This window comes from Anopheles bellator, chromosome 1 (genome assembly GCF_943735745.2).
Source record: "Anopheles bellator chromosome 1, idAnoBellAS_SP24_06.2, whole genome shotgun sequence".
Classification (NCBI taxonomy): Eukaryota; Metazoa; Arthropoda; class Insecta; order Diptera; family Culicidae; genus Anopheles; species Anopheles bellator.
The window spans coordinates 35,211,469-35,232,231 of NC_071285.1; the positions used below are offsets into that span (position 1 = coordinate 35,211,469).

At 46.4% G+C, this 20,763-nt stretch overlaps 4 protein-coding genes across 7 annotated transcripts; 2 read left to right on the forward strand and 2 right to left on the reverse strand.

Moving 5' to 3' along the window:
• Positions 1 to 1,493: 1,493 nt before the first annotated feature.
• On the reverse strand, positions 1,494 to 12,468 carry LOC131205839 (uncharacterized). 4 transcript variants are annotated; one of them, XM_058198105.1, is made up of 15 exons: positions 12,386 to 12,468; positions 9,822 to 10,865; positions 9,577 to 9,733; positions 9,060 to 9,286; positions 5,611 to 5,727; positions 5,391 to 5,528; positions 5,125 to 5,259; positions 4,987 to 5,048; positions 4,783 to 4,910; positions 4,594 to 4,713; positions 4,372 to 4,517; positions 3,969 to 4,298; positions 3,759 to 3,893; positions 3,427 to 3,627; positions 1,494 to 3,353 (listed from the first exon to the last, which is right to left on the reverse strand). In XM_058198105.1, exons 2-15 carry the CDS (start codon positions 10,312 to 10,314, stop codon positions 3,247 to 3,249), a joined length of 2,496 nt encoding a protein of 831 aa, XP_058054088.1. In that variant the 5' UTR covers positions 10,315 to 10,865; positions 12,386 to 12,468; the 3' UTR covers positions 1,494 to 3,246. The 4 variants fall into 4 exon arrangements, with proteins under 4 accessions (XP_058054088.1, XP_058054091.1, XP_058054087.1 ...); XM_058198108.1 differs by having other exon boundaries at positions 9,222 to 9,286; positions 11,854 to 12,445; XM_058198104.1 differs by having other exon boundaries at positions 11,854 to 12,445.
• A 390-nt stretch (positions 12,469 to 12,858) lies between these two features.
• LOC131205348 (zinc finger and BTB domain-containing protein 24-like) lies at positions 12,859 to 14,186 on the forward strand. Its single transcript, XM_058197415.1, has 2 exons — positions 12,859 to 12,973; positions 13,044 to 14,186. The coding sequence occupies exon 2, from the start codon at positions 13,047 to 13,049 to the stop codon at positions 14,184 to 14,186; it is 1,140 nt and encodes a 379-aa protein (XP_058053398.1). The 5' UTR covers positions 12,859 to 12,973; positions 13,044 to 13,046.
• Positions 14,187 to 14,222: 36 nt separating this feature from the next.
• Positions 14,223 to 14,936, forward strand: LOC131215496 (uncharacterized). The gene is made up of 2 exons (XM_058209887.1): positions 14,223 to 14,484; positions 14,545 to 14,936. The coding sequence occupies exons 1-2, from the start codon at positions 14,223 to 14,225 to the stop codon at positions 14,934 to 14,936; spliced, it is 654 nt and encodes a 217-aa protein (XP_058065870.1).
• Positions 14,937 to 15,086: 150 nt separating this feature from the next.
• Positions 15,087 to 20,389, reverse strand: LOC131205654 (chaoptin). The gene is made up of 4 exons (XM_058197849.1): positions 20,250 to 20,389; positions 19,897 to 20,041; positions 18,977 to 19,780; positions 15,087 to 18,904 (listed from the first exon to the last, which is right to left on the reverse strand). The coding sequence occupies exons 1-4, from the start codon at positions 20,372 to 20,374 to the stop codon at positions 15,773 to 15,775; spliced, it is 4,206 nt and encodes a 1,401-aa protein (XP_058053832.1). The 5' UTR covers positions 20,375 to 20,389; the 3' UTR covers positions 15,087 to 15,772.
• Between the last annotated feature and the right edge of the window lie 374 nt (positions 20,390 to 20,763).

Genomic DNA, 20,763 nt, shown 5'->3' on the forward strand with positions numbered 1-20,763 from the left:
TAGAAATTTGCTTAACTATTTACAGCGAGCCAACTACCGGGTCTTTCTTGCGTTTCTTTTTTTCTAGTCCCCGCCCGACGAGCCAATCGGTTACGCACAATGAATGGAGCTATCACAAAAAACGATTAACACAAGATATTTACGCGGTTGGAGAGCATTGTTAAGGACGGTGATCACTGCGAATAGTAATCGTAGTAAGCGTAAGCCGTTTCGAGGTAGCACCCTTCGTCGAAGGAGTGTTGCACCGTGAGAAGGTCTTCCGAGCGAAAGATTTCAAGCTTACCACTGGTGGTTGCCTTGCCCGTTTGTTCACTGTTTCAGGGTCGGGCAAAAGCAATAGAAAAAGAATATATAGTAATGACCAACAACGCACCGATCGCTCCCAGCTCAGCCGGAAGGTGCTGTCGAACTACCGTTTAGTGTGGAGCGAAGCACTAAGCCCGTTTGGCGCAGCTCGCACCCTTAGCCTCAGGACCCATACCCTTTGGGGCTGTTTGTTTGCTGAATTCCGTGTCGCGCGATGATGGTATGTATTTACTTTCATTCATAAATTATCTCTATGCCAAACCACCCATATAGGTGGTGCACACGAACACAGCGCCACAGAGCCACAAACACAAGCGCGCGCGCGCGCACCCGCGAGTGCGAGGGCGCACGCGAGAAGCGTATGTTTCGAAACTGGAGTTGGGCAGATGAACGCAGCGAGATAGTCGACCCGTATGCTGCGCCTCGCAAATGTGTTCCGACTTGAAACAATCGGCCACGACGACGACGACGGGTACGCGTTTCGTGCGTTAATTAATATGCTCCATTCGCTGCGCAGCGCCACAAAACAAAAGAGGTCCCGTCGTCTCACCGCACACGTCCACGGAGCACACGCGACACGCCACAGAGAGTTCGATAAAGCCGGACGCCACTGTTCGAAGTGTGTTTGCGCACTGACGAAATCCGTCACGAGAGAGTGAACACGGCACCGAAACTCCTCACCTCCTCACCTGCTGCTGCTGCCCTGGCTAGCTGAAGGGTTGCACAAGCGAGATGCACCGTGATCCGTGACGAGCGAGCGAGAGAGGGCGAAACCGTCCGCGGGTTAACATTTTATGATCTATCGGCTTATGTACGTGCGCGGCTCATCTGGAGGAGCGAGTGAGAGGGCACGAAATACAGTTAGCGAGAGCGAAAGGAACGGCTCACCGAATGACACAAGCTTTTCGACTTGGGCACATACCATCATCGAAAACGGGGTGGCTTCAGGGGAAACGCGCGTATGGAAGAACTTTCGCAGGCTCTACGCAGGTTCTACGGAGCAGAACTAGGCGTCCCACGAGAGACAGAGAGAGCATAGAAGTTGACAACGATTAACGACTTAACGATTCGAAACGGATGCTTTTTCGTAGTGTTTTTGAATCACCACACGAATGCCTATTGCACACTATTTTCGGACCTCAAGAACCAACCGCCACAGAACACACTCTCTATTGTTTGTCGTTTATTTTAGTTGGTTTTAGGTTTTACTTTCACCCTCTCACGGTCACTGTCGTTTTGTCGTTCCCAGTGTTTTCGTTTTGCCTTCATCATCGACGCGTCACACTTCATCGAGTACTTACACAAAAAATATCAGATCTTCTTAGTAATTTGTTGTTTTATGATAATTTAATTTAAAAAGCCTAGAGTACTTTCTGTGCCACTGTGTATGTGGTGTGTGTGTACTTGTTTTCATTAACTGCATGGTATTTTCCGCTTTGCCTGCGGGCTTAAAAATTGTCGTTCCAGTTTCGTCTTTTCTTGTTTTACCAAAACACCGTGGTCACGCTGTTGTGTTTGTCTTTCCCTTTGCACAGATTTTACTAGATTACTTTCAGCCCCACTGTCACCGGTCGGTGTCATATTCCTGTTGCGTCTTTTCTAATATTTATCTCATCTTATCAATTATGTATATATAGTTTTTTTCGTTCTTCTCTTGTCTCATTTCTGTGTTCTTGCTTGCTACTCCGCAATGACGACGCTGCCTCTCGTTTTGCACAAATCTTTCAGTGCATAGTTCTGTTTTTTGTGTTTTGCTTGTTTCGTTTACCATTGTACAATCACTTTTTATAGGAAACCTTGGATACATAAGTCAAAACGAATGATTATTATTCTGCATTATTTAGCCGATGTTCAAACTCCTCTTGCCATCTTTCGCTTTACATTCGCTACATCGTTTAATTGCAGCAAATTCGCGCCTATTTCAACATGTCTCGCGTGTTCTCTCTTCCCGAGAGCTGAGCCGACTTTCCTTTCGCTGATTTACTTTAGTTTTCGTTGGTTTTGCTTGTGTATATATATGTGCAATATTGTAATTAATTAGCGATTCAATCCATCTGGGTTTTTGGACGAGGCGCAAACAGGCAGAAAGTACCCGCCCGTAGCACCTCTTGCATGGTCGAGTAAACCAATTCTGATATCTATTACAAACCAATTCACGAATGAGTTTTCATAGCTTGAAGCATGCCACCAACGGACCGGCTGCCCAGCCAACCAATACATCAATCCTACGACGTTGCCGGTTTTTTTTACAAAGCGCAATACATATTTCAATCACCATTTACGCGAGAAACGAGAAACAGCGGTCGCAGAGAACACAAACATCATCACTGGTTGCACTCATTCATCCCCACACTTCCGGCAGCCTCGATTTCGATTCCCTTAAAGTATAGTGGCGACAAGATGCAGGCCATGTTCAACATATTTTCCCTAGATTACTATAGCCTGTACTTTTTGCTTCTGTTTACCGCAAGTGGTATGGTAGTTTTTTTTCGTATCACAACAAGTAGATATTTAAAAATGCAACGTAAAACGAACCTAGTTAAAATAAATAATAATAATAAAAAACAATTTAGCCTTTTTATTCCCAATTTAGCTGAGTTACATATTCACTTTGTACATTTCGTCGATGTACTAATTTCGGCCCGGGTGTGCGACTGCAGGCCGTTTCTCTTGCGGCTAGTACACAACGACCTTATCCGTCTGGTTTTTTTAGCAAAAGTCGTGTGTTTTGTGTGTGTGTTCGACGCCAGTACAAGGCATTCATTACTTGTCCTCACCGTTCTAACTATGACTATTACACTTGGCGCCGCCGTTCGATACGCACGCATCGCGTGCGCAATACACAAAAACTCATCACCTGCACACACGCGACACCAGAAAGGTGCCGCTGCGTTGTGCACAACTCTACTCTGGTTCGCTTCCGTTAACGGTTGCAACTGATCATCTCAACACGCACCGTATGAGCAGTATCGCTAGGATCACCGAATGCTGCCAGTTACTGTAATGGTGTCCAAGACGGATCGCACCACTCGTTTCACCACATTTACCTTCGAAAGAAATGGAAATGAAAAACGGAGATCAGAGAATTGCCGTTTGTAAATAATGGACGATAGAAAGTACCGTTACTGGTGACGTTGGTAGGGATCAATTTATGCATGCTCGCTTGCATATTGGCCCGATGGCAAGTGTCACCGACGAACATTTGAATTTGATTGCCCTCGGTTGGCACGTAGCTGATGCACACGCCGTGTTGGGAGATTGAGTGTTTAGCTATGATGTACGTCGTTTGATTCTCCTGCCAGTGGCCATGGCATGTGTACACTGAATAATGAAACGCCGAAACAAATATAAGACATATTGCACAATACAAGATTTGATAGCGAATAAGAAGGACTTTCTCTGGACTGTTCTCCCGTGTGTCACCCATTGGTCGATTGCAATGCGTTACTTACACTCTTCGTCGTCGATTTTACATTTTGGTTTCACTTCGATAATGCTGTTTTCGTTGCAACCAATCAGAAGATGGCGATTCGTGCTGTGATTAATGTTACAGCCTCCGGCCGTTTCCCTTCGTGATCGCAGCACGTCTGTTGACGGGGAAACAAACCAAAAAGGATTTTTTGGCACACGAATAATGGCGCATGAATATTCTGTGCACTCACCTCCTTCAAGTCCCTTGTGCACAGCGAATGTGTCGTTTCTGGTGTCGACCACTGTGCGTCGCGTACGTGGCAGATAGGAACGACGCTTCGCTTCTAACCCCATGTAGGCACCGCCAATGACACCACCTCCAACCGCGCCACTGTTGCCGCTGCCGCCGTTACCAATGATGCTCTCCTGGTTCCGATACCCGACCACATCCCAATGACGGTGAGTACGTGCCTTATTGTTGTGATTTCGCTTATGCCGCGATATGGATGAAGTTGGGGTTAGGAAACCTTTCATCAAATACTGGCCTTCCATAGGACAGATTTGTGTTTCGGAGTTATTGGCTGTAGGCGGACAATGTCAAGAGTGTGACACGGTGTTATAACAGCAGATACACCACATTAAAGCAATATTTACCTAGCAGCGTAACGTATGATGTCCGATGTACGTCAAAGTTTTCCGTTGTACACGCATCTTCGAGTCGAGCTGTCGGAGTTCCCATTTGCAGCTCGGCGACGTGCGTGTCTCGCCTGTAGAACATGACGCACATGAAGCCAGATTTGCTGCACACGAAAGAATAACGCGTTAACACACAAAGAAAAACGCTTTGTTTCACATCTCTGGAACAACGATATTCACCATCCCATTGTGTGATGGACAACAGCCATCATTTCGGACGATGTTTGCTTGTTGATTTGCTCACACAGCGAACGGGCAACCGTATGGCCATTGGGCTTTTTTATGTGCAGTGATCCATCACTAAAATTTTACGAGAACACGGAATCAAAACATTGTATTTCCACATTATGAGGATTTTATGCAGCTCACCTGGCGTCGAAAACGTAATGGGCACTTCCCATAAGTGCGTGCCAAAAGCGAGGACCCTTGAACCACACAGGAAAGTCGCACCGATCCATCATGGGGGCCTTTTTCAGTGTCATTATTCGAGAACCCACCTGACGTAGGTAAAGAGGATTTCACGTTTAAGAGTGTTGATATTGAAATATCGGAAACTATCCTCATACGACTTACCTCTGCACTTTCAAGACCGTTGCACGTGGCGTCACCCGATTGTGCCAGCTTGTATTCAGCATCTGATGGGGGTTGGTAACGAATAATATTAGCAAGGTGGCTGGATCTACTTCCGACACCGGAATTGGGTATACTCACCGGAACCACTCAGTTTTTCATACACGAAACATCTAAACCGTTCTTCGTTCGAAGTGGCGTGATGATGTGAAACCAGTCCTACGAGATAACGCGAATTACCGTCCTTCCACCATGCTAGGCATGTTAGTTCTTCAACTAAGGGGGTTACAGCAAAGAAAATAAGATTGACTAAATCGGCTGGTCCCAATAAATCGGCATCGGCTGGTCCCAATAAAAATGGCCAAGAGGAGGTTCCACGTGAGGAAAAGCCAATTCTGACTTCTTACCGGTGCTTTCGGTCCCAGGTACGTCAGGGCAAGCCTGAAAACTTAGCAGTAATCTACTGTCTTCTGTACACATTTCCATGTTCGACACCGGGCTTCTGCATTCTCCGTGCCCTCGGTTGTAGGTGAAAGTATAAGATCCTTGAAAACGGGCGCATTATTGGTACCATTGTCAGCATCGTTGTGCGATCGTTTGAAGCAGCATCATAATTAGGTTGCTTACCCGATAGTGGACATTTAATTGGCTCTGGATTAATTTTAAACATACTGTACAGCAGCGCATCGCCCGGGATTTGTTCGCAAAGGTAGTGTAGCGTCTCACGCCCCTTACATCCCATGCCTGGAAGTAGACAATGTTTAGCAAATCCGCGTGGCAGGATGTGAGGGATGGTCGGAGCAGAGGTCGAAGAAAAACAAGAAAATATGATCATTAATAAGATGGTCCTTCGTGTTTTGCATTCTATCGGGGAAAGAAACAGAAATTAACACAACTTAACCAGAAAGGAAACAAAACATGACATTAACCGATATTTGATATTTACACATACACAAAACCATCTACACTTAGCATCAGAGGAATTAGAAAATCGAGCTCACTGAAACATCGATCTGTTCCATATTTGCGTAATTTTCTAACACCTAGCCGATGACCATGTGAATGAAAGCGCAAAATAGACTGAAACGAAGTACCGGCCTGAGTGCTGTCCACTCCAACGATAGATGTGCTCTCACACAAACTTTTTACATTAAATATCTGCACCAGATAGTGGTGCGACACTACGGTGAACGTTTTAGTCATTTTGAGCATTCTTCATCTACTGTAATATCGGATCAATGTCTGTACAAAAAGCTACACCCAAAAATGTCCACACAAATACACACGACGTTAAAAATAAAGGCTGACAGAAGACATACGAAAGAAAGGAAGGAAGGAGAGAGCAACGAAGGAGAAAAATAAACCAAATATAACATATTTCTGTTTAGTTATTCATTACACGTTACTCAGCGTCGCGTTTTGCTACTAGATAATTCTGCTACTGTGAACCTGAAGCAAAAATGACGTTGTACTACCCACTACGCGACAGTAGCGGCCAGGAGCGGGATGGTTTGTGATGGCAGGCAGGCGAGTATAAGGAAACTAGAGTCCCCGGAATCGATGGAGTTCTTCACAATGACCAAAAAGAACATCACTAAGCAGTGAATAATTTTCTTAAACAATTCACGACCTCAATGATACACAAAACGTTCCTAACTCATTTATGTTTCCTATGGCATCGTGGAGCTATGCAGCTCGATAAGGTGTCTTACAAACGGAGCGGGTACAAAAGATATTTACAATCAGTCCATGTCTTTTGCTATATTATTGGATTTATCAAACCTAGCATAAAACATAATTGAGGAGAATTTCTCAAGGAAGCACACCATCGGTTGTGTTAACCGCGCAGCGTAAAAATGATCATCTTGGTGATCTACACTGGAATAGTTTTGCGTGTCTATATTCTGTTCTGAATTCAAAAGAAAAAAATAAAAAAAATATAAAGGCAGGTGGTGTATATAAACAGGAAAACAAACAAAAGAAAAACTTTTCGCTTCCTTTCCTAACGCGTTTTGGGTTTTTTGTTGGATGGATGGAGCACAGGCGGATGTCATAGCAATTGGAGGAAAATCGCAATTTACAACAATTGGCGTTGCTCAGCTAGTGAGACAATCGATCACTAATCGGTGGAAACCAGTCTGGTAATCTATATTTCCATATAATCTCTGTACTTTGCTATGTTTTACTATTTTTGTTACACAATAGCTGCTTTTTTTCTCATTCAAACGACATTTTGGCTAATCGAAACAAGCGCAACATTCGGAATGCAATTAGAATTGAACAGAAACAAAGTTATATTAAACCAAACAACAGAAACAATACATCGGGCAAACCCATCCCAACATTTAGTATTTGTTACGTCCAACACTGCTATCTGGTATTGAATTTTGCAAACATCATTTTTGGTATGTCTCCTTCTCATCATTCTGCGACTTGTTGCTTGAAAAACTTAACATATCATACAGAACATATAATAAATTCACTCGTAAACTGTAAGGCGTTACCATAAACCGTTAGTTTTCCGGTAAAAAAGCGGTAATGATTAATGTGTTTTTCAAATTCACACCATCGTTTGTCAATGTGCGGGGTTACTTTAACACATTTGTGTGAAATAGAAATTTTTTTGTTTGTTTTCAGTCACAGGAACATACACAAAACATTGGCTGCACGAAAACGTATCAAGAACCAAAAAAAGGATGAAAACTGAAATGCCAAATGCCAAACACAGTTCAAAATGAAAGCCAAACAAAAAACAAAAAATGAAAAAGAAAATAAATGAGTGACACAACAATCAAAAAATGTCAACAGAGGCATACATGTACGGTGAGGTAATGCTTAAAAGAAAAACGCGTTGCGAGAAACTTTTCTTCCGCTTCGGATACCATTGACGCAAGTCCGCAGAGCAAGCGTAGTACGGTCAGCCTACAACTGCAAAGCACCGGCCAAAGTGCAGGGATACTTGAAGGCTTACAGTGACGAAAAAGACACGAAAAAGCACTCACGAGGTTTAGCAAATGAAGAGTCCAAACAAATAAAACAAAGCAAAATTGACCAGTGGTGTCCATTTGGCATGGTTGTTCAACAACCGGCCTGCCTGCTCGCGTGTACTTTTTGAACTGCCAATAAATACTCAAAGAATCAGTACTGAACATCACAGAAACATACAAATAGAAACCGAACTCAAGCGGACGGATCAGAGGTAGTAAAAATTTCCTTTGATTGTGGCAGTCAATAGCTTCGAATAGACGGACGGAATGATTATTGATGTTTCAAAGCAACAGAGTACACATATCGTTCAGTTGTAGCAGATCGGTCGATAAAGACGAATGGATGATATTTAAAACAAGATAAATAAATAAGCTTTGCAAACAATAAGTCCGATGTAAATCAAAGTTGAACGTTCAAGTGTTTAGACAGCAGCAGCTGTGCAAAGAGCATCTAGCTATGGCATAAAGTATCATATTATCTGCAGCAGTTAGTAAACATCTGTGATATGCTGCAACAATCACAAATATGCTTCAGCAAGAACGAAAATACCAAGGATATGTCCAATAACGGAGTTGTGCATTGCAAGTAGAAGCAACAGTATAATACCGAAACTGTTACCATTGCTGGGTTCGAGAAAAAGTTGAGCAAAAATCAAACTAGGAGACAGGAAGTATCAGACCATGTTTAAGAAAATTGTTCTCAGCACTGCGGGGATCACGATCGCACATGATCATGATTGCGGCACAATGCTTTTAGCGAAGCGTGAATTGGCAATGAAAGCTCTTTCACGGGCTCCTCCTGGATTGCTTCGACATTAAAATACCACCGGGACACGGGAGGACAGGGAATTGGGTTTTGTTGGTTATGGGGTGGAATAGGGAGCAGAATTGAGTAGAGGTAGTCAGCCGGTATTATTATTAGTAGTAGTAGTAGTAGCAGTTAGTAGTAGTGGTAGTACCGTATGAAAAGAAACTGATTTGCGAATTCTAATGATGAACAAATAGAGGCGAATGAAAAATGAAAACGGAAAAACACATTAAAAATATAGGAGATCACTTAAAAAAGATAAAATATTTGCTGTTGCTTACAATTGTCGCTATCTTCATTGGATCGCATATACGGATCCGATGACGATAATCTTGAATGCCCGTTCATGTTGGGATGAGCTAAGCCCCGATCACTTTTTAAAACGCTATGAATAGGCATTGCAGCTGGATTCAACTGGCCTGTATAAAAATCTTCACACTCACTTTCTTTATACTGTAGTATGTTTATATGCTTCTGATAAATTACAACGCACCGGTGACATCCCTTGCTGCAGGAGTCCAACATTTACCGGGAGCAGCCGGGGACACACATCCAGATATCGGCAGATCGGTTCGACGAGACACCGGCAACGTGTAGAGAAAGAAAAAAGATAGCGAACGAGAGAGAGAAAGTGTGGGTAAGAAAAACGGATGTTAGCTGACCGTATAGATATACAATTCTAGGCGTATGGTATCGTAGTAAACTATGATTAATTTGACAAAAATCAGGATAAAATTGTAGCATGGGTCCATTCTTACCGACCTGCTGTCGTAGGAATATACGTGGTAACCCACTTACCCATTGACTAATAAAAACTTATCGCCTTCGCTAGCGATGCACCGGCCTCTAGTACTTAACGTGGAACCTTCAATAGTAATTGGCTGTTGTACACCAGATTGAAACCATTGTCCTTCCCATCGTTTGGGAAATGCACATCCCGATCCACTTTGTAAAACTGAAAACGAAGAGAAAGGATGATAGAGTTTGAAATAAGTATTTGTTTGTCTGTTCGCCTGTCTGTACGCAAAGCACTCTTTCTTTACCTTCTTGTTTAGCTGCATCACAGCACCCTAATATCAAGAACAAGGCCAAACATGTTTGAACAAGACATCTTCTGTTCAATTTCGTTCTGCTTCTGTGGTGCGTTGCCGCGAACACCGGCTGCTGCTGCTGCTGATATTGTTCTAGTGCGGGAATTTCGGCACAAAAGTCCTTATTCTCCTGAGCCCTAGCATTCGTGGTAAGCTGACTGCTGAATAGTGATCTTCTGCTGTTAGTACTCGGGCTCCTTGCTGTGTTATGGGCGGTTCCATTGTTGGCGGCCGTGACTAATCGTACGACGTGGGTAGCTGCCGGGGGTCTGGTGGCTGGTATTGCAGTACTTTCCGCAGGAATGTTTAAATAATCACAATGAAGTAGACTTTTGAGCGAACTTTGGACACATTTTACAGGGCGGATAGCTCGGCGGATGCCACTTGTGCCTTCTTCAAGGGCTTTGCGTCGCGATCCTTTCCTGTGCTTCCTTACGCCGTGCATTTTGTGTCCCTCTGTGCGTGTGGTGTGTGATAATACAAAATCGTTCGTCGTATACGTTCCAAATTGAGCCACCACCTGCCTTCCTGCACTGCCTATCGGTTGAACGACAGATTGATTGATTCGAATATGTGTTTCTAATCGATCAATAAATTGACCCAGAACGGCGGTGTGCCATCAACATCAGACGGTGTTGCTTCTCTCTACCGGGTTAACTGAAGCGACTCGCATAGCAATTTTTCCATGTGATGTTGTTCTTCACCCTTGTTGCTGCGTTGATGGCGCCTCATTCATTATTTTCCCGGGTTTGGGGACGATTTGTGCAGCTCGTCAATGCTTGGATGTTTTTTCGCCCTGACCCAGTCGTTGCTGCCACAGAATTGTTCTATTTTGCTCCCGTTTCTCTGCCGCTTCCGGCTCTTTTCGATGCTTGGCGCCCAGCAAATTTTGCAGTCTATCTATGAGGCGTAGTCTAAAGAACGATATTGGAGATACATTTTCGGTGCCTTCAGTTGTGTTCATGGCCGATTTGGACGAAGCCCCACGACCAATCGCTGTGTTGGGCAAAGGAGAGAAGAGAAAATTATTAGTATGATTTACCTCTTACAAATAATTGATAAGCAGCAGAGAAAGGACACAAACACACACACGAGCGCATACAAGCGGACACAGCCAAACAAACTTCTTCATCGCTCGTCCTACGGAGAAATGTATATAATTTACACGGCCTTCACAAACGAAAATTCTCTCTCGTTGTCCACCGACGGGCGTGCTCTCTTTCTGCAACAAACGGCTACCTTCACTCTGTGCAGCTCGGCAAAGGTCTAATACTGATTTCTGCTCTTTAAATTGGTGCATTTAATTGAAAGTGCCACACACAAAAAAGACCCATTTCGGAGAATAAGCACACTAATCAATTTGATTCGGCTTGTTGCGCCCTGTTACCGTCTGCTGCCCACCGCCGTGTTTGACACCAACTTGAAGAAGGCGGCCGTCACTAAAGTAGACTAAAGCAACCTTGCACAACTTCGTAGCTGATTCCCCCTAAGACCGATGATATCACATTCCTAACGGTGGTTTCATCACGTTATTAAGCTCCTGTCATATCAGCAAAATTGTATGCTTTATCGACATCTTGAACCACCGTCGCACAATACAATAGTGCAGAGTCTGATGACACTTGACTTTAAAAAATGCAGCACACCACACAATGCACAATGCTGTTGCGGTTCCTCTGACAGGGCTACCTTGATTAGGCTTGCTTTTCACTCCCTTGCGCTTCCTTGCACACGTAAAGTTGCCAACGTGATGGTACAATTGATGAAAATTCCTCATCCGAAGATGCGCAAATTATTTGTTAGAACTTGGTCTCTGCTGCTGCTGCTGTCTTTGGATGCTCTCTTTTTCTTCACGGCGCTCTCTTTATCAACAGTGTTCCGTAGGTCGCTCTCTCGCTCGCGCTGCCTCGTTTTACGTGTTTTCAAAATATTGCGCTCGCTCCCTTTCTCATCGTTTCTAGGATTCTCGCGCTTACAAACTCACCCGAAAAAGCTCCTCCCGTGCCCGTGCAGCGATCGAGCGGCCATTGTTAATTTTTATATTAGTATTGATTTTTCCACGCAGCGCCTCCTCGTATGCAGCGACCAGCGAATTTCAATGGCTGGCCAAGGAGCATCTATTTTCGAGCTCCGCTTAAAGTTATTTCAAAGCCGTTGCTGTACGAACAATCATTTTTTGCGAACTGCTAGCTCCTTAAAGTGTATGCACTGCTCTTTTCACACCCTTTTCCTAATAACTGCGGACAAGCCCTAACCTCTACACGGAGCCCGTCGCATTTCCACTGCTTCTGCGAAAATACATAGGCGTGACATTTTTGCTAATCGGGCAATCGGGATTTTCTGCGTTTTTATACCGCTGATCACTTGCACACTGGCTGCTTGCAACACTCCTTCTGGCTCGGGGCTTCTACTCTATCACTCTATCGTTGCTGCGGGGCGTCGAGTTTGTTCTTGGGCAAGATGTTTATCGGCACAGACAAGATGGTAACTGCACTTTCATTTCCACTAATTATCACCTGTATTCCACACGAAAGCCCGCGACCCGGAACAGTTTCTGATCAACAAACTAGCTCTACAAACTCCGTCCGTCCCGTTTTTCATCTTTCACTAACAGTGGCAGGAACTGCGACTCTTGACACTTTGCTTTCTTTCTTTATTCTTTTATTCTAGCGGATGGCGAAAGCTGCAGTACGAGAGAGCGAGAAGCTTTTTCGAAACGTGTGCTATAAAATGAGGCAGTTTAAAGTAGGGATAAATTCGTTATTCATCTGTTTTTTTTTGCATTAATCTGTGTACTTTTTCAATTAAATGTTTCATAAAATTGGCATATAAATCGGAATGTAAAGGGTCTAACCGGTTCTGCTTTAGCAATTATCGGCAGATTGTGTTTCGAATATCCATAAAAAGATTATGGTGGGAGCAAATGTCATGCAATCTCAGAGGGGAACATGACAAATGACAACAAGTATTTATGTTTATGGTTGAAACGGTGAGGATCAAAAACAAATAGTAACTTAGTCAGAAAAAGGGTGTCGTAACTAGAGTTGTTCAATTTTACACTAAAATTTATCTAGTGTTCGGTATTTATAGCACTTTATGCGTTGGTAAGTGCGTGGTCAATGGTAGAAGTGCGTCTTCGATGCAATTTCTCACTCTTTCGCTTTTTTAATGCAGCTGATGGAAGAAGATGCTGGATCTAAGACCGTCCATGCCAAGAAAGGCTCTAAAAGGAAAAGAAGCTACGACTGTGATACGTGCAACAAAAAAGTGTTTTCAAAGTCTCATCAACGGTTCCACGATGAGGTTCACCGATCCGTTCGGCATTCCTGTAACCGGTGCAGCAAGACTTACCTGCACAAGCGCGATCTGGAGTTACACCGCAAAGTGCACGATACACTGCATCACTGCACCAGATGTGCGGCCAGTTTCGCCAGCAGCCTTCAGCTTCACACGCACAAGAAGGAGAAGCACCTACCGAGGGAAAAGTTCAAGTGCAACCTGTGTCCTCTCCAGTTCACGCTAAAGGGAAACCTGACGAAGCACCTTATAGTGCACAAAGGTGATCGATCGTTCATCTGCAATGACTGTGGCAAAGCTTTCGTGCGCCCGAACGCATTAAGGCATCATCTTTTGAGTCACCGAGTGAAGCGCTACCAATGCCAAACCTGTTGCAAGGAATTCATCGATGCCCGCAATCTAGAGCGCCATCTGAAAACACACTCCAAGCTGAAGGGCTTCAAATGTGCGGTCTGTGGGGTGACAAGCACCCGGCGCGATAACATAGTGCGGCATGCAAAGAGCTTCCATCCGGAAAGCGATTCGAAATTGATCGTGTTGGCAAACGGAAGTGTCACCGGGGGTCAGTTTGAGGCCATCAAGCGTGAGGCACAAAACAGTGCCAAACCAATCGCTGCACCGGTGGCAACGAATCGTATCAGTGTGATACAGGTGATTGGTACACCGAAGTCACCGATTGCACAGGTCGAGCCGTCGACGCGAACCATCGTTGAGTCTCAGACTGTGGCTGAAGCTGATGTGCGCCCTGTGAGACAGGAAATGGTCAAGCCGGTACACAACACACGCATCGATAATTTAGAAATATACCGGAAAATCCTTCAGCCCGCCACAAGCAACGCTACTGCCAATGCGGTGGTCAATGGCAGCACCGTCGAGCAGCATCACGATGGACGCGAGTTGACGGCCGCCAGCAGTGGGTTGGGATCTATTAATAATTTTTGTGAAGTTCACTGGCGTAAACGCACCTCGCAGCATTTTATTACGAACAGTCGGGCGCAGACTGACAGTGCTATCGTATAGTTGTCACAACGACAGGGTATTAAGTGAACAATCAACATGCATGATCGGCAGCAGCCCGAGGGCCTCGAGGAAACGGATCGGCTTATCGGGAGTTTCATGAAGACGCGCAAATGGCGAAAAATTGTGGATATCGGGCAAGAGATGATCCCTGCGCACCGTACACGGTATCTGTGGGCTTGGCCATTGGAGCAGGACGTCGAAAAAATGGGTCAAGTGCTCGATCGGTTCATGGTCAGATCAATCACCAGCATTGGCTGTGGAACTGGATTACTTGAGTGGATTATCAGTTGTGCTTTCGGTAAGTTGGAATGTCCAACCGGCTGTCGCTTTTGTACCTCATTGTTTTTTTCGATTTTAGGTGCAATTAGCTTCATTGGAATCGAGGTCGACGAAGACTGGTGGAGCTCCAGATACGCACCGACCAGCTACATCCCGTTGACGTTTGTCGAGAACAGTAGCGGCGGCAGTAAGGTCGTGGGGGTCATAGAACGATTGAAAATTCCCCGGACTGATGCTCTCTTGTTTTGCTACTTCAACAATGGCGATGCTTTCGACCAATACGTTCAATCGTTCGAGGGCAGTTTCGTGATTATCGTTGGTCCTCGGTGCGATCGAGGCGTGCACACGAATCCATTACCGATGGCACCGGGCGATGCGTTCGTCCGTCGGTGGCACTTGGTAGAGCATTTTAATGTTGGAAGTGAGGATATCAATTGTGTGGCGTTGTATAAACGATCTAAAAGTGAATAAACGTAAATGGCCAAAGGCTATCTTTGATACGAAACTCCATCGATCAGTTTGTAGAGTTCGGATGACTTTTCTTGAAACAGGCACGGGTGCTAATATTACGAATTACTTTATTCTACTACTTTTATGTTTACACTTATCTTGTTTGTCGCAATATTTCACTTTCAACTCCGCAATCGGAAGCACCGAGCAGGAAGGACGTAATTAATACATTAGTATGTACGTTATGTTTCGTAATCTTTAAACTACTTTGAGCATTTTGTTACAGGTAGAACGCGGTAGAATGCGCGTTTTGGGATGCAAATGGGCAACCGGAAACTGGGGAAATTATCGAAAAATGTATACGATGCATTTTAATGTTAATACTAAGTACTTGGAGAACATAATTTTCATCACCCCCAACAAAATGGAGGAAGAGGCAAGACCGCAATCAGTTCTAACGATTCTAGAAATAGTTGTAGAAAGACAGGTGACCGAAAGGACCGTTTTTTCTACCATTCTAAGGTGCTCAAACATTCTCGTAAGACATAGGCGGGCAAAACATGAACAGTTATGAGAGCAATGATAAAAATCACGCAAACACGCACGCATACACACAGACAAGCACACACTCGTTTAGTCTTCGATTCGATTGTTTCTTGCTCAAACATACATCAACAACGGCAGCATACACTGGTGAAAAACACAACATCGATGAGCAAACACGATCGCGATCATGTCCAACTCATTCAACACCCATCGTAACTGGATCGCCGGCAGAGTGATGGCCGGTGAGGATTCGAGAGTAGACCTCTGGTGGTGCTGATGTCGCTGTTACTGGTTGATCTGGCCACCGACTATCATCGATAGGCCTTATCGTCCTGGTAGACTATGTAGGGATTGTGGGACGAGTGCGTAAGTGTACCAGGTCCGGACGATTGGTGGTGTGACATGAGCGAATGGTTCTGGTACTGGTACGGTATTCGGCCAATAGTCGAGTAGCTTGGCCGGGCCTGCGTAGGTGACCCGTTCGGTTTGTAGGGTAGCGTGGCGTAGCTCTGAGCGTAGGGTGGGGCTAGCGTTGGGTAGAGAGCCGCGGTTGCCGCCTGCCCCTTTGCGCCCTTATAGTTCACTTGCAGCGTTCCGGCCGGGTGCCCACCCGGGCCAATTCCCAGCGCCATCGGGGGACCACCGCGATGGTGCTGCTGTTGGTGGTGGTGGTAGCTGTCGTTGTTCATCTTCAACCGACAGATGCAGATGCAAATGATGAGCAGAAAGATGAATACCACTACCCCGCCGACGATGCCGATAATGAGTGTGTCATCGTTGGCGCCCGGCATCTTCTTGAGCGGTGGCAACGACGCCGATGCAATCTTCGATTTGGAATTCTTCGATCGAGAGGTGGTCGTGCTGGACGAGCCGCTCGACGGTGCCATACTCCAGATGATGTCGTGCTCTGTCGTCGATCTCGTCATCTGCACCTCTGAGGTGTAGTTGTAGAAGCTGATCGTCGGTGTTGTCCGGCTGCCGGTCGTTGTCGACGGTGAAGCCGAAAGCGTGGTAGAGGTTCCTGATTTACTGCGATTCTCACATACCAGCTCGATATCTCCCACTTCGGTGAGCAATTTACCGCGCAGGGGTTCCGGACTGGCACATCGCACATCGGTTACCTTTGTCGCGAGAATCCACCGCCGGAAGGCACGGGCCTGGCAGTCGCAACGGATGGGATTCGTTGCCAATCCGTCGATCTTGATACTGTTCTTGCGATCGTCCAGTGAGCTGAGGAACGGCTGCGTCAGTGTGCCGACCTTCGAACCGGCGATACTGAAATCGATCTGTGACGAGCGGGGAAGCGGCAAAAGTAGCGCCGGTGGAAGGGCCGTAAGCGAAGTGTTGTGCAGTCGAACGGTGAGATGCTTGTTACGGAGGCCAGCAAACGCACCGGAAGAGATGCTCTGCAGAGCATAACCGTGCAGACCGAGAGTGTGCAGTTTCGGGTGGTGAATCACTTGCAGTTGGTCCGACTCCAGGTTTGCGTCCTTCGCCTCAATATCGATTGCCGCGAGCGACGGCAGCTCCTGCACGATGCCTTGAACGTCGAGGTAACCGAGCTTGGCGTACTGGTATGCTTCGAGCACGGCGAGATCTTTCAGCGACTTGAACGCATTCTTTTCCAGGCGAGTGAGCTCCGGCAACCTCTGAATGTACAGCTCCGTCAGTCCGTCGAGTCGTTCGAACGAAGTCGCCGTAATTGCTCGTATCGGATTGCTCGAAAGATCGAGCTGCGCAAGCAACCCCACCTTTGGCCAAATTTCACGTAGTCCGTCGGCATCTCCGATCGCATTGTAGGACAGATCTAGGCGTTCCAGAAGCGTCACCTTCTCGAACGCTTTCCCACTGACGGCCGAGATGTTGTTGTGCGAAAGGTTGAGAGTTCGTAGGTACGGTGTTTCCAGGATCGGCAGCTCACGAACGCCAGTGCCGGCCAAATTGAGGTTACGTACCGTTTTCGGTTGCCCCAGCACAGTGGCGATCGCTTCTGGCGAGAGGGGATTGTAGGAGTAATCTACTTGCTTGGCGTTGATCATGAGCATGTGGCTGGCTCGTGGAACTTCGCGGATCGCGTTGCGACTCAAATCGAGTGTTTGCAATGAATCGTGCTGGTCGCCGATGGCGGACACCGGCACGCTGGTCAACTTGTTACCGGCAAGGGCAATCTGCTCCAAACGCTGAACCCTGCTGCGCGCCAGCACCTGATCGGGCAGTGAAGTTAGCTTATTGTCACTCAAATCGAGCCGCTCCAACCGGAGCGTACCCTCGAACGAACGTTCGGACAGGCGTTCGAGCTTGTTGCCACTCAGATCGACAACCTGCAGCTGGGACGAGTTGTGGAATGCCATGTCCTGCACAGAATCAATCACGTTCCCGCTCAAATACAGCTCCCGCAGATTGACCAACCGCCCAAAGTCAAGCTGCTGGATTGTCGCCAAATGGTTGCCGGACAGATCGATCACTTCGAGATAGTCGAGACCTGCGATCAAATCTGGCGGAAACACTTCCAGCCGGTTGTTTGCCAACAGCACGCGCCGTAACCGGGGGTGTATCTTCAGCGTGTTCGCCGAGAAACTCTTGAGGGCGTTCTGGGAAGCGTCCAGCAGCTCCAGGGCAGTCTCGGTGGTAAACATATCGGCCCGCAGTTCTTGCAGAGCATTCTTGCGCAAATTGAGCGTCCGCAGGTTTACCGTGTTGACGAACGAGCGTGGCATCAGCTGTTCGATTCCGTTACCGGCAAGCGAGAGCTCGAAAAGGTTGTTCAAATTCAAGAACGTCCCTTCCTCGATCACCTTCAGCTGGTTATCGTTAAGCAAGGCGATTCGTAGGTCAGAATTGTTGTGAAACAAATCGGCCTGAACCGTTTTCAGGCCGCAGTGACTTATGTCTATCACCTGCAGCTTGGCTAGGGGATATATCATGGTGCGCGTAATCTGACCAATATGCTCGTTGCCGCTTACATTGAGGTACAAAAGATTGGCCAAACTGTGGAACGAATCGATCGCCAGATCGTCGATGCTATTTGCACTCAGATCGAGCCGACGCAGCTTCGGTAGCACTATCTTTCGCAGCGAAGCGATCCGATTGAACGACAGTTTAATCTCGAGCAGCGTACCTTCGAGGCCCTTCAACGTGTCCTCGCTGATCACACCCAAGCTGTTGCCGGACAGATCGAGATAGATGAGCTTCCGGAAGGCAGCGAAACTGTCGCCCGGCAGCTCGCGGATAACATTACGCGACAGCGACAGGTAGCGAATGTTTTCCGGTTGAATCGACTTCAGAATGCTGGCCGAAAGGGCAGCCACACGGTTAAAGTCGAGGTACAGGTTCGAGAGTTTTGGCAAACGGCCCAGGGCGCTGCCCGGGATGAAGAGTATGTTGTTGTCGCGCAGAATGAGCGTTTGCAGATTGTCCAGTCCCTCAAACGCATCGTCCTCGATCTGTAACACAAGATGACAATGGCATTAGTAGATTGTAGCGTACCAAAGTATCCGGACAAAAACCGTTCTCACCGTTCGCAACGAGTTTAGACTCAAATCAAGGTACTTCAGCAACAGCTGCTCCCGGAAGGTACCGGGCAGAATGGTAGCGATCGTGTTACGACTCATGTCCAAGATCTGTAGATTCCTCAGCTGGGCCAGCTGATTTGACTCGAGCCTCGCAATGTTGTTTAGCGAAATGTTGAGCACCTTGAGCGAAACGACCGAACCGAGCGCTTCCGAGGGAAATTCGGTTAGCAGATTATCCGAGAAGTCGAGCTTCTGCAGAAGATCCATGCCGGCCAGTGCGCGTTCGTCGACATGATTAATCTGATTGCCTGCCAGCAGTATCTCCTTCATGCTGGAAAGATTGGCGAACGCGTTCGATTTCAGGCTGCGGATGCGATTGTTGCGCAGATCCATGCGCTCGAGTTTGTTGACGAAACTGAAGGCATCCGGTTCGAGTGAATCGATTCGATTACTGCGCAGCGAAATGAGCTTCAGAGTGGGCAGCTGCTTGACGGCCGCCACCGGGACTGTGGTTATTTTGTTACGATCAAGGTACAGCTCCGTCAGCCGGTCGTTACCATCGAAGATGCTTTCTTCGAGCGCAATGATGTGGTTGCCCGAGAGATCCAGGACTTTCAGTGCCTCCAGTGACTGAAGCACGTCGGTGGAGAATATGGGATTAAGATTGTCGCCTAGTAGGTTATTGGCGAGCCGTAGTTCGGTGAGATGTTCGGCCACACTGGCAAAAAGGGCTTTTCTGCCGAACGATCTGAGCCCGTTGCTGGAGAAATCGAGCTTCCGAACGGGTGCGTTGAGGTACGACAAATCCTTTAAGTGGCGCGAAGCGGTTGACAGTGAAAGATATTTAAACAAACCATATGAATGATTAAGACAATTACAGGTGCTCTTTTGTAATTACGCTTTCAAACACCGCTTAAACTTACCGGCAACACTTGGTGGCCATTATTTCGCTGCGAAAACGAGATGATCGGAATGCCAGCCGGGAACGGGGCAGTTAGCGTGGTGCGATCGCAGTTCACGTTAACAAATACGTACTGGCTGTTGTTTCCCGCGGTCTCGATATTACACCTGGGCGGAAGGGAATTAAAGAAAATCCGGTGAACGAGGCGAATGATTGAATTTGGCCGTGAAAAGCCATTGATCGAAATAGGGGTGAAAATTGCCCAGGTGGTGTTGATGACGAAAGTCAGCAAAGGAGAGCGTTGAATTTTCGTTAACCTTCGCCGGTGCCGGCCGGGTGTAGGAATGTGGTTTGTGAAATTTTTTAAAAACTTACCGACACGGTATCTTTAACAGCGCGTCCAGATCCGCGCAGGGACGCCACGCACAAGAAACGGAAATTACTGCGCACGCGAGCGGCAGCAAAAACTTCCACAAATTACGGGCAATCATTGGCGTCATGTTTAGGGTGGAGTGTTTGAGCTTGTCACGGGAACCTATAGTAGAGAAAGGCACTCAATTACTATTTACAACCAAGCGGGTTCAGCTGAAGAAAGTTCGAATAAATAAATGAAAATGCACAGATAAAAACCATCGTGTATCGTGATGCGGTGGAAGAATGTTTTTATTTGTTTTATTTGCGCAATATATAAGCGCAATAAGCGGTCGTTGAAGTGAAATGCATTAGATTTACTAATTTCCAACCTTTTTTCTATTTTGCCTCTAATCGGCGCTTCCGCTAAGGAGAAATCAAACATCAGCGAACCATGCAACGTCAGTGAAGGTGATAAAATGTTTTCCATACATTATTTTCACTTTGTTTGTGCGTTCGTATATGCACCATGCCGCCA

What these genes read in the sequence shown, in the direction of transcription:
- LOC131205839 (XM_058198105.1), bottom strand. Translation starts at nt 10,314, where the DNA reads ATGCACGGCGTAAGGAAGCACAGGAAAGGATCGCGACGCAAAGCCCTT. An exon ending in ATCATACGTTACGCTGCTAG is followed by an intron (nt 4,299 to 4,371) that starts GTAAATATTGCT and finishes GTCCGCCTACAG; the next exon opens with CCAATAACTCCGAAACACAA. An exon ending in GCACAAGGGACTTGAAGGAG is followed by an intron (nt 3,894 to 3,968) that starts GTGAGTGCACAG and finishes CCCCGTCAACAG; the next exon opens with ACGTGCTGCGATCACGAAGG.
- LOC131205348 (XM_058197415.1), top strand. Translation starts at nt 13,047, where the DNA reads ATGGAAGAAGATGCTGGATCTAAGACCGTCCATGCCAAGAAAGGCTCT.
- LOC131215496 (XM_058209887.1), top strand. Translation starts at nt 14,223, where the DNA reads ATGCATGATCGGCAGCAGCCCGAGGGCCTCGAGGAAACGGATCGGCTT. An exon ending in GATTATCAGTTGTGCTTTCG is followed by an intron (nt 14,485 to 14,544) that starts GTAAGTTGGAAT and finishes TTTCGATTTTAG; the next exon opens with GTGCAATTAGCTTCATTGGA.
- LOC131205654 (XM_058197849.1), bottom strand. Translation starts at nt 20,374, where the DNA reads ATGACGCCAATGATTGCCCGTAATTTGTGGAAGTTTTTGCTGCCGCTC. An exon ending in CTGTTAAAGATACCGTGTCG is followed by an intron (nt 20,042 to 20,249) that starts GTAAGTTTTTAA and finishes CCTTCCGCCCAG; the next exon opens with GTGTAATATCGAGACCGCGG. An exon ending in ATGGCCACCAAGTGTTGCCG is followed by an intron (nt 19,781 to 19,896) that starts GTAAGTTTAAGC and finishes CGCCACTTAAAG; the next exon opens with GATTTGTCGTACCTCAACGC.